General features: G+C 57.6%; 1 protein-coding gene across 4 annotated transcripts; it reads left to right on the plus strand.

The window, feature by feature from the left end:
- Positions 1 to 154: 154 nt before the first annotated feature.
- Positions 155 to 10,478, plus strand: SHC1 (SHC adaptor protein 1). Of its 4 annotated transcripts, XM_082467045.1 has the most exons (14): positions 155 to 315; positions 2,400 to 2,548; positions 3,745 to 3,912; positions 4,448 to 4,518; positions 5,045 to 5,108; positions 5,270 to 5,389; positions 5,639 to 5,692; positions 5,882 to 5,933; positions 6,098 to 6,224; positions 7,032 to 7,230; positions 7,318 to 7,387; positions 7,466 to 7,600; positions 7,745 to 7,983; positions 8,804 to 10,478. In XM_082467045.1, exons 3-14 carry the CDS (start codon positions 3,748 to 3,750, stop codon positions 8,930 to 8,932), a joined length of 1,425 nt encoding a protein of 474 aa, XP_082323171.1. In that variant the 5' UTR covers positions 155 to 315; positions 2,400 to 2,548; positions 3,745 to 3,747; the 3' UTR covers positions 8,933 to 10,478. The 4 variants fall into 4 exon arrangements, with proteins under 4 accessions (XP_082323171.1, XP_082323172.1, XP_082323170.1 ...); XM_082467046.1 differs by lacking the exon at positions 2,400 to 2,548 and having other exon boundaries at positions 159 to 315; XM_082467044.1 differs by lacking the exons at positions 155 to 315; positions 2,400 to 2,548 and having other exon boundaries at positions 2,597 to 3,912; positions 7,469 to 7,600.
- Positions 10,479 to 10,889: the final 411 nt, after the last annotated feature.

Here is a 10,889-nt window from a genome sequence, read left to right on the forward strand (position 1 = left end):
CCTTGAGTCCTTATTGGAGTGCACTGCCTACGTTGCTCAAGAACAAACGTAGGTCAAAAATAGGCCTCTTATTGGCTATCATGGCTCCTGTGCGCGTTCTCGTGCTGCTATTGGCTGACACGGGAAAGTGGGCTGGGTGAAGGAGGGACGATGAGGTAGAGGGTCAGGGGTTAGTGAGGCCGGAAGTGAGTGCAATAAAGTTTCTCCAGGGAGGCCGGGCCGGGGAGAAAGTTGGAGCGGCGACCTAAGAAGGCAGTGGCGTGATCCGGAACCAAATCGGCCCGCGGTGCGGTGCGGAGACTCCATGAAGCCCTGGTGAGTTGGGACTTTTTTTCTCCTTAGGTGACCCACTCCTCCTCCCCGGAACCCCTCTCCCGGGACCCTACTTCCGGTCTTCATTTATAAGCCCCGCCCCTGCGACCCTCTCCCCGGAAGTCCCACCTCCCAACTTCAGGGGGCTCCCCGAACCCCGACTTGTTTTCTATTTATTGTCCCCGACCCCAGTCTGTCGCCCGACTTTCCTGGAAGTCCCACCCCCAGACATGCTTCCAAGCCGTACTACTAGAAACCCTACGTTAGTCCTTCCAGTTCCCCGAAACTCCGCCTCCTAGCGACGATTCTCCGCCAACTCCTGTCTATCAAAAAGCCTATCTCCCAAAAGGGCAGAGCCCTGCCCCTCAAAGAACTATTCGAATTCATGAAGCCACACCTCTCTAGGGGTTCCTCCCCTCTAGAAGCCCCGCCCCTTCCTTAATCCACGTCTGATTGTCCAGAAGCCTTGCCTCTTGGGAGTCTCTGATGCTCGCGTCCTGAGAGGGCCACGCCCCCTCAGGAGCGTTATCCCTGTGGGACCCGGGTCATCGCCTCAGAAGCTTTGTCTTCAATCCCAGAAACTTCACCTGCTTAACATTTCCTTGTTCTTTTTCTCTTTGGGGCCTTTGGCTCAGTTTTCCTGAGCTCTCATGCTCCACTGGGTAGGAAGTCAGAAGTTCACATCTCTGGCTCTGAGGAGTAAGAGATTAGAGGCAGCCCTTTTCCTCTCCCTTACCCCTTCCAAGGGTGGACCTACTTGAAGGGGGCTGGACTTGGGGTTTGGCATGAGAGTGGGAGGGAGACTCGCTCATAGATTCCCAGCCCCACTCCCAGGACCGACTCCACCCCAGAAACAGCTGTTTGTCTCATACCTGTACGTCGGGAGCTGGGTAGGGGCATGGATTTGTTGGTGTGTGACATGTGGGTGTGACAGGAGAGAAAAGTTTTCCACCACCAGAAAACGGTGTCTTGGAGTGGGTGTAGGTAACAGTGTCCTTTTTGCTGTTTAATTTTTTTTTTAAAGGGACTCCTCAGGCCCCACCACTTCTCTGGCTCTTCCCCTCCCCCTAACCAGAGTTCTAGTCTGGGCATTCCTCCTGGTCCCGCTTGCCCAGCCTTCCCTTCTGGAAACATTCCTGAGCTTTCGCCATTTCCTGCTACTTTCCGCCGCTCTTGCCTCCTCCTCCCTGCTGGGCTGAGAAGCCACACGCAGCTTCTTCCAGTCACCCGGATTCCCAGTAGCAATCTCCTTTCTTCCTACATAAATTTAAAAAGCCCTACTTCCTCTTTCTTTCTAACAATGCCCACACCTGTTGGTCATTCCCTGCTTCGGGATCCTGCAGGCACCCACAGAATGCCCACCTCTAAAGATGAGGACATCCTGGTGTGTGTTTGTGTGTGATGGGGGTGTGAGGCTTTGGCAGAATACTTTCCTCATTCTCTCTATGCCTGGGTGCTGAGTCTTTAGGAAACAGAGTGATAGAATTTCTTCTCTGGAGTGGTGCATGGAGTGGCAAAGCTCTCCTTGGAGGACTAAGTGGGAGGTGATAAGCACAGTATCTAACATGTTTTAAGTGGTAGTGTTGTTCATCGCTATAATCATATGATAATTTGCATCTTTTTATATTCTGAAGTAAATTTAAGGATAGGTAATTCGGGGGTGAGCCTGGGGCGTTATATGTATCTTTTACAACTACTTTTTTTGGTCACTTTCCAACTTCCCTTATGGCCCCCTTGAGCAGAGCTGTGGAAGGAAGCTGTGGGTGGAAGGAATGGGTTTGGGACTGTTCCCTGTGTTCATCCTCAGTCCTTCTCCTGGCACCCCTTTCTCCTTAGCAGATTTGTCTTCTGCCCCCTCTGTCCCTTCGTGGCCTGTAGCCCCCACTTCTCTTGGAGAACTGTTGCACTCTCCCATTTCCTCCAGCCAGACTCTGCCTCTGGCGTGAGGGGCATCATGCTCTGTGGTGGACACCTGCACCCTTCCCAGTCACTACTGCAAGAGGAGGGGTATGAGCTTACCCGCAGGTCCAGGGAGCTGACCTTAGTGTCAATGCCCTGGCCGCCCCCACCCCTTCTACCCTTGACAGCTTGCTTCGCTGTGGAAAGGGGGACAGAAGAGTGCTTGGCATGGGCCGCTGCTCCTTGGCATGGTAGGCGCCATGCATTGAGAACAAGCCTCCACCAGCCTGTCCTCTGCTCCAGCTCCTGCCTGGTGGCTCCCTGATGCACCACCCAGGTTGGACTTTATTCCCCTTACTTCACCAGCTTTGCCCTTCCTCTTGGCCCCTCCCTGCATCCACTGGGACCACGTCCTTCCTTTTCCCATTTCTTTAGCTCCCTCCACAGCTGTGGTAGCAGAGGATGCTAATGGCCCAGGCTCCCTGGGGCCGCCACCCCATGTGTGATAGTGGTGGGGGGTCGCCGGGGGTGGCCGGGGCTGGAGGAGGAGGGAGTTTGAGTGTTCAACCAGGACAGGAAGGGAATTGCTGAGCTCAGGGATCCCCTCCCTTTCCCACCCCCAGCTGCCTCTGTTTCCTCCCTCATTCCCCCGCTGCCCTCCCTCAGCTTCCTGCTCCCTTTGGCCTGCCCATGTCTGGTTTGGATTGATCCAGACCTCCTCTTGCCACCCTCCTTTCCTTCTCACTCCTCCATCCTTCCCTCCCACTCCCACTTTATTCCTCTCCAGATTACTTGTTGTTCGTACCGGGGCAGGGGGGCATGGATCTCTCTGCCCTGTAAGAGTTCAGGGTTGGGGCAGTGCTGGAGGCTTAGCCCCTCAGAGCCTGTGAGTCAGCACTGTCCTCGGGATTGGTCTCTCCCCTTAGCTCCCCGCCCCTGGGGAGGAGCCAGTCAGCTCTAGGTCCAGCCCGTTCTCCTCACAGCCAGAGAAGAGGCTCCACGCTGGGCGGGGATGGGGCCTGAAACTCTCTGGGTCTGAGCCCGGGGAGCCAGAGCCACTTGTCCCTCTCCCTCCCCAGGACCCTTGAGATCCCTGGGCCATAGAGGTCCGATCAGGCTAAGGGCCTGGGATGCCCCCTGCCTGGCCCCCTTGCCCTGACTGGCAGGGGGGCCAGGCTGGGCAGCAGCCTCCCTCTCACTCCAGCCATGGATCTCCTGCCCCCCAAGCCCAAGTACAACCCACTTCGGAATGAGTCTCTGTCATCGCTGGAGGAGGGAGCTTCAGGGTCCACCCCACCGGAGGAGCTGCCTTCCCCATCAGCCTCTTCTCTGGGGCCCATGCTGCCACCTCTGCCTGGGGACGATAGTCCCACTACCCTGTGCTCCTTCTTCCCCCGGATGAGCAACCTGAAGCTGGCCAACCCGGCTGGGGGGCGCCTGGGGCCGAAGGGGGAGCCAGGAAGGGCAGCCGAGGATGGGGAGGGGATCGTAGGGGCAGCCATGCCGGACTCAGGCCTCCTGCCCCTCCTCCAGGACATGAACAAGCTGAGTGGAGGCGGCGGGCGCAGGACTCGGGTGGAAGGGGGCCAGCTGGGGGGCGAGGAGTGGACCCGCCACGGGAGCTTTGTCAATAAGCCCACGCGGGGCTGGCTGCATCCCAACGACAAAGTCATGGGACCCGGGGTTTCCTACTTGGTTCGGGTGAGTGAACATCCTCCCTCCCACTCCCTCCAGTTCCTCTGCTCACTAGTCTCTTTTTTTTCCTGCTCTTCCCCAGCAACTCCCTTGGTTTCTGTGTCCTGTTTCTTAAACCTTTCTTGCCCCTTCTCTGACTCTTTTGCCCCTTCCCTTCCAGCTCTGTCTGGGGCCCCTTCCTTCTTGTGACTCCCCCACCCCCACCCTGCCATGCTTAGCACAAAGCCCAGCACAAACCCTTAGTAAGTGTTGGAATGAGTGACTCTTGACTGTCCCCTCCAGTCTCCTCCACCTTTCTGGAGATGTCACTCCATCCCACCCAGTGCCTGTCACTCCCCTCTGAATTCTCTTCCCACATGCATGAGGTCCCCCTAGCTTGCCTTCTGTCCTCACCCTGTTGTTCTGCATGTCGTGGGATGTATCCACGGGCAGTGGGCAGAACTTCTGCATCCCTTACGGAACAAGCCGGGAAGAGTCCTGGGGCTCTTTGTGAAGAGGTGGGGGAGGCGGCTGACTGTTCTCCTCCCGTCCCTCCCCTCAGTACATGGGCTGTGTGGAGGTCCTGCAGTCAATGCGCGCCCTGGACTTCAACACCCGGACTCAGGTCACCAGGTTGGTGGGGCGGGGGGCGGAGTGTGGGGGTCCTGGGATTTGTGAGGGGAGGGGGGAGTGGGTCACTTGGCAGTGGCGCTAGTGATGGCTCATCTTTGGGTGGTGAAGGGGATTGAGAAAAAGTTAGGGAAGGGAGTCGAAGTGTCAACGAAGAGAGGCAACTCTGACCTGGCTCCTTCTTGCTTATGCAGCTTGGGGGGTTGTGGGGGAGGTGGCAGAGGCAGCTGGCAGCTGGAGCTTGAGTGGAAAATGGGGGTAGATGGAAGGTTGCCGCTGCCTTTGGGAAGGGGATGGGGCATTTGGTAGCTGGAAGGGGGTGGGGCCAGACCCACTGAGGCTCTAACCCAATCAGCCAGGAAGCGGCCTCTCGGTGTCATCAAATATTAAAGGCCCTTAATTCAATCCGCCACGACAAAGAGCCTGGAGTGCCCCTGGAGTCTGGCCTGGCCTTCCCCTCCCCCAGCCCTGTGGCAGCTCCAGCCGAGTGGGAGGCAGGCCGTGGGTCTGAGTCCCCCTCTTTCCCCAGGGAGGCCATCAGTCTGGTGTGTGACGCTGTGCCGGGTGCTAAGGGGGCAACAAGGAGGAGAAAGGTAGCTGGGGTCGATGGGGCTAGGGGTGCTGCTGGGAGAGGTGGAGGAGCAGGGGGAAGGCTGGTGTGGGGTGTGTGGGGAGAAGTCCAGAAGGCAGGAGTGTGCGGGTTTCCTGGTGTGAGGAGCCCCCCAGCTTCTGAGATCCTTGGGGCCTTCCCTAGCCCTGTAGCCGTCCACTCAGCTCCATCCTGGGGAGGAGTAACCTGAAATTTGCTGGAATGCCAATCACTCTCACCGTCTCCACCAGCAGCCTCAATCTCATGGCCGCAGACTGCAAACAGGTTGGTGGAGTGGGGCGGGGGGACCAGAAACATTGATGGGAGGGCTAAGTGAGGACCCGTCGGACGGAAGGCTTGGGAGCAGCAGGACGGTAGGGAAGGAGGAGATTAGGAGGACATGGGTGGAGAAGCCAAAAGGATGAGACTGGGATCCCAGGGTCCTGGGCCAATGGTGGGGGGCGCCCAGTGGGCCCTGAGGCTGCCTGACACACGTCATTCCTTTCCTTCTCCATCCCCTGCCCTAACCCTCAGATCATCGCCAACCACCACATGCAATCCATCTCGTTTGCGTCTGGCGGGGACCCGGTGAGTTGGGGAACGGAGAACGGGTGGTGGGAGAAGAGTACGGGGCTAGGGGTTGGGAAGACACTGGCTAGAGAAGGGAGCCTGCTAGGATTGAGGTGATGTCTGCAAAGGACTGGGTTTGAGGGGTCAGGAGTGAGGTGGATCTATGAAATTCAGCTAACTGGCCTCTTCTGACTCTGTCCACCCCAGGACACAGCCGAGTATGTCGCCTATGTTGCCAAAGACCCGGTGAATCAGAGAGGTGAGGCGTGGTGGGGAGCGCTGGGTGGGGCCAGCTGTCCGAGAGGTAGGTGAGCAGGACCTGGTGGCTCCTGCTGTGGAGGACAGAGGACAAGGGCCCCCGTCTGCGCCTCCTCCTGGCCACGCTGCCCCCGAGCTCCCTGACGGCCTCTGCTGTGCCCCCAGCCTGCCACATCCTGGAGTGTCCCGAAGGGCTTGCTCAGGACGTCATCAGCACCATTGGCCAGGCCTTCGAGTTGCGTTTCAAACAATACCTCAGGAACCCGCCCAAGCTGGTCACCCCCCATGACAGGTGAGTGGACCAGGGCGGGGGGGCGCCCAGCTTTTGGGCCCCAGACCGGAATTGGAAAAGTAGATTTGCTCTTCCCACACTTGAGCTCAGAGAGGTGCGGGGAAGGAAATAACCTGTGCGCCCCTGCTTCCCACTTCCTGCTATTCTGAAGTTTCCTGTGGCCATCAGGAAGGTCTCTCGAGGCCCTGCCTGCTGCAGGGCCAGCTCTTCCTGTCGCGTGCCCATGGTGGTGCTGAGCTGTAGTCCAGGACGTCCACGCTGCAGCTCTTTCCTGGCTAGATGGGCTTTTCTTTTCCCAGCCATCTCATTGCTGGTCTGTCCTGTTGTGCATTTCTCATATTTAGTTTAGTTCTTCATTTGCTTGCCTCTAGAAGCCATCAAGAATTTGGGCGAGGGAGGATGGCTCTTTCCTGAGATCCTTACCTTTCCTACCTCAGACCAGTGGCACTGAGTATTTAGAGGAGGTTCAACTATTCTGGAGCACCCCCCCTCCCTGGTACTTAGTGCTCCCCTTCCCTCTTGGGAGACAGCATAACGATCAAGGGCATGACTTTAAAGGCAAATCTGAATTCACATCTCAGCTCCACCACCTTTTAGTTGTGAGACCTAAATCTTTTTACCCCTGACCCTCATTTTCCTCATCTATAAAATCGAAGAAGGAGATAATACCTACCTTATAGGGTTGCCAGGAGGATGAAATGATTATATGTATGAAACAGCCTCAGGCCTACCCCTCAGGGAATGCCCAATACGTGAGCGCTGTTCTCTCTGTCCTCCATGCTCTTCTCTTCCTCCTGTCCCTCCCAGGATGGCTGGCTTTGATGGCTCAGCTTGGGACGAGGAGGAGGAAGAGCCACCTGACCATCAGTACTATAATGACTTCCCTGGGAAGGAACCCCCTCTTGGGGGGGTGGTGGACATGCGGCTTCGGGAAGGAGCCCCCCCGGGGGCTGCTCGACCCACTCCACCCAGTGCCCAGACCCCTAGCCACCTGGGAGCCACGCTGGTAAGTTGCTTGCATGGAGGTGGGCTGGGCCCAGGATGGCAGTGTCTGGTTAGGGCCTCTGGTCTCACCCTACTTTTGTCCCTTCAGCCAGTGGGGCAGCCTGTTGGAGGAGACCCAGAAGCCCGCAAACAGATGCTGCCGCCGCCACCCTGCCCAGGTATGAAGGGAGCTGAGAGGGGCAGAGTGGGGTGTGAGAAGCAGGGCGGGGATCACTGTAAAGCCTCCCTTTCCTCAGCAGGCAGAGAGCTCTTTGATGATCCCTCCTATGTCAACGTCCAGAACCTAGACAAGGCACGGCAAGCAGGCGGTGGAGCCGGGCCCCCCAATCCTGCCATCAATGGCAGCGCGCCCCGAGACCTCTTTGACATGAGTGAGTGTGCCCCTCTCCTTTCTGCATCTGCATCTTCCCACTTGGTTCCTCCTCTTTTCTTCCTGGCCTCCCCTCCCTGAAGGTCTGGCTCTTGAGCATGTGTTGTGCCAGCTGCCTCTTCTAGCCCTCTCTCTGTACCCCCAGAGCCCTTTGAAGATGCCCTGCGGGTGCCTCCACCTCCCCAGTTGGTGGCCATGGCTGAGCAGCTCCGAGGGGAGCCCTGGTTTCACGGGAAGCTGAGCCGGCGGGAGGCCGAGGCACTGCTGCAGCTCAACGGGGACTTCCTGGTGCGGGAAAGCACGACCACGCCTGGCCAGTATGTGCTCACTGGCCTGCAGAGTGGGCAGCCCAAGCACCTGCTACTGGTGGACCCTGAGGGTGTGGTGAGTATTGCAGGGGTATGGGTGGGTGAGGCAGAAAGGAAGGTGCAGTACCTTCCTGTGCAGCCCTGTTCCTGCCTCACTGCTTCCTAGACTTTGCCCGCTGGGCACCTCTATCTGAGCCTCCCCTGCTCTCAAGGTGCCTGGCATTCCCCCTCTAGCGGCTTAGGGTTCCTTCCCTTCTCACATCCCTGAACTTGAGCTGTTTTCCCTTCAGTCCTGGCCAATCCCCAAACCTTATGCCCATGAGTGCTGGAAGGTGCTCATGTCACCTGAGTCCCTCTTTTGACAAATGAGAAGACCATCCTTAAGAGGTTGTGATGCTCAGTGTCAGATGGTTAGAGGCTAGGCACCCCAAATCTCCTCTCTTAAGAGGAGCCAGGGGCCTCCCCAGCTTCTCCAGACTCAGGGCTCAGACCAGTGCTCTGTCTCCTGTCTGCACTGTCCCTCTGCCCCTCATAACTTTAGTCTCTTTTCTACAGCAACCTCAGCCTCCTTTGCATGTCTTTTTTGTACTGTGTATCCTCTTCTGAGACATACCACCTTCTTCCAGGTCAGGGGAGGAGTAGCTGTCCCTCAGCTTCATGATTTCTGGGCTGATATCCCCTCTGCCTTTTCCCAGTTCACTGACCTGCCCTCTCCCACGGCTATCTCCAGCTTCTTTCCAGAGAAGCCTCAATGATCAGGACTGACGGCCCTCCCGCTTCTGCCATCTTTTTCTCCTGCCTCAACCCTCTTGAATATTCCAGCTTCCTCAGCTTTGGGGACTGAGGCCTTATTTGACTCTTCACCTGAATTGACCTTCTCCCTTCCCACTTCCCAGGTTCGGACAAAGGATCACCGCTTTGAGAGTGTCAGTCACCTCATCAGCTACCACATGGACAATCACTTGCCCATCATCTCTGCGGGCAGCGAACTGTGTCTCCAGCAACCTGTGGAGCGGAAACTGTGATCTGTCCCAGCGCTCTCTCCTAGAAGATGCCCTGCGACCCCTTCCACCCTATTGCCCGACTCTCAGGACCTCACTTGGGAGTGTTTTGTGGGCTTGGCCTTGTGTAGGGCTGGGGGTAGTGTGGACATTGGGTTCAGCATCCAGCTGAGTGAGAGGGTTTGAGTCAGGAGCCAGGGGTAGAGTCCTGCTTCTCCCCAAACCTCACCAAAGTATTAATGTACAGAGTGGCCCCCTTCCCTGGGCCTTTCCTGTGCCAACTTGATACCCCCTTCCCCAGGGTGGGTGCTGGAGGCCTGGGCAGTATGCCTTCTTGTAATGGAAAATGTCCTGTGGTGATAGGCCCAGTGGAGCAATCACCCTTCCAGGGAAGGGGGAATGAATCACACCTTTAGTCTACCCCTGGGCTCAGGGTACCCCAGACCCCTCTCAACAACCCTCCCTCCCAGCGTTTAAACTTTGTGCCTTTGACCATCTGCTAGGTCTGAAGATATTTTATGCAAAGAGTTCTTGGGCCCCTGAAGTCAAGCATGGGGGTGCTGACACCTTGGCTTCTGGGACCCCGTCCTCTCCTTGCTCAGTACCCCCTCCCGTTTAGGTTGGGCGAACAGAGGCAGGAGTGGCAGCTGTCCCCTCTCCCCGGGGATATGCAGCCCTTAGAGATTGCCTCAGAGCCCCCTCCCAGCCAGTGGGGAGATGGACCCACCCCTTGCTCAGTGCCTCTTGGGCGGGGCCCCTCACCCCAAGGGGTCTATATATACATTTGGCAAGTCCACTCGCCCCCCCCCCCCCCCCCCCGGCCCCATGTTGCATGCATGTTATACTCTAGAGCCAAAGTACAGCCCTTCCTCCTGTAGCCTCTGCCCTGCCTCCCCCTGCTGGGGTGGTGGGGGGATGACTGAAGTGTCATCCTAGGTGGATTTTGTGGAGGTGGGAACAGGGGCACTGAGACTCTAAAGCAGTAGACAATCCCCAGATACCATCGGTAGATTTGGAACTGCGTTTATTTTTTATTTTATATGCATATATTTTAGGGCTGTAGATTTACTTTCCTAATTTGTTTTCCATAGCTTATTCCTGAGCACAAAATGATAATAATCGATTTATACATCACCTTTTTGACTTTTCAAAGCCCTTTTACAACTATTGGCATTTTCCTCACCCCCGGCCTTTGCCGGTAGCGTTATCTTTTCTGAGAGACAAGAGGCCGAGTGTGAGCCAGGACTAGAGAAACTTGGACCTCCCACCGCGAGGCTGGGAGGCAGAAGTTTGGCTGAATGAGTGTTAGTTTCACACGGGGCCGGCGGGGGCGGGGGCAGGGGCTGGGGGACACTTAAAACCTGCAGTTATTGAATCCCTTCTCCAGGCCGGGCCCTGCCGTACGACAGAGGAGCCGGCCCTGCTCTGTCATTAGGCCTTGTGGATAAGGGAGCGTGGACTATCTAAATCCTCACCTCCCTTTTTTTTCTTTTCTTTTTGTTTGGATGTTTTCACGGGTCTCACTTATACCAAAGGGAAAGAATCTTCATTAAAGTCCATATTTCTTCTACCTCGGCCTCCTGGTCCCTGTCGCTGCCTATTGTTGGCTGTGGGCCCCCCGCGGCGGGAGGCCGAGGCCGCCTCGGGGCGCGGTGCGGCCCGGCCCACCTGGCCTCGCTCGGGTCGCGCTCGAGCGGGAACCTGGGGGTTCACGGAGGAGGGGCGCCGGGAGGGCGCTGCGGGGTGGAGAGTGCGGGGCCATCATCCAAGCTGATGTTCGTGTCTGCGGCTGGGGCCGCGGCGGCGGCGGGGTGGGATCGCAGCCGGCCGAACCCCAGGCCGCTCGGGCTTCCGGGCGCGCGCTCACGCCCTCGCGCACCTCTGCGGCGGCCCCTCGGCGGGGGATGGTACGGCCCAGCAGCAGAGCCCACGGCCGCCGCCTCCCCAAGTGAGCGGGCACGCGGCGCTCCCGGGCTTGGGA

The sequence above is a fragment of the Balaenoptera physalus genome (genome assembly GCF_965194825.1).
Source record: "Balaenoptera physalus genome assembly, chromosome: 1".
Lineage (NCBI taxonomy): Eukaryota > Metazoa > Chordata > Mammalia > Artiodactyla > Balaenopteridae > Balaenoptera > Balaenoptera physalus.

What these genes read in the sequence shown, in the direction of transcription:
- SHC1 (XM_082467043.1), top strand. Translation starts at nt 3,418, where the DNA reads ATGGATCTCCTGCCCCCCAAGCCCAAGTACAACCCACTTCGGAATGAG. An exon ending in GGGCAACAAGGAGGAGAAAG is followed by an intron (nt 5,109 to 5,269) that starts GTAGCTGGGGTC and finishes GGCCTTCCCTAG; the next exon opens with CCCTGTAGCCGTCCACTCAG. An exon ending in GCCGCCGCCACCCTGCCCAG is followed by an intron (nt 7,388 to 7,465) that starts GTATGAAGGGAG and finishes CCCTTTCCTCAG; the next exon opens with CAGGCAGAGAGCTCTTTGAT.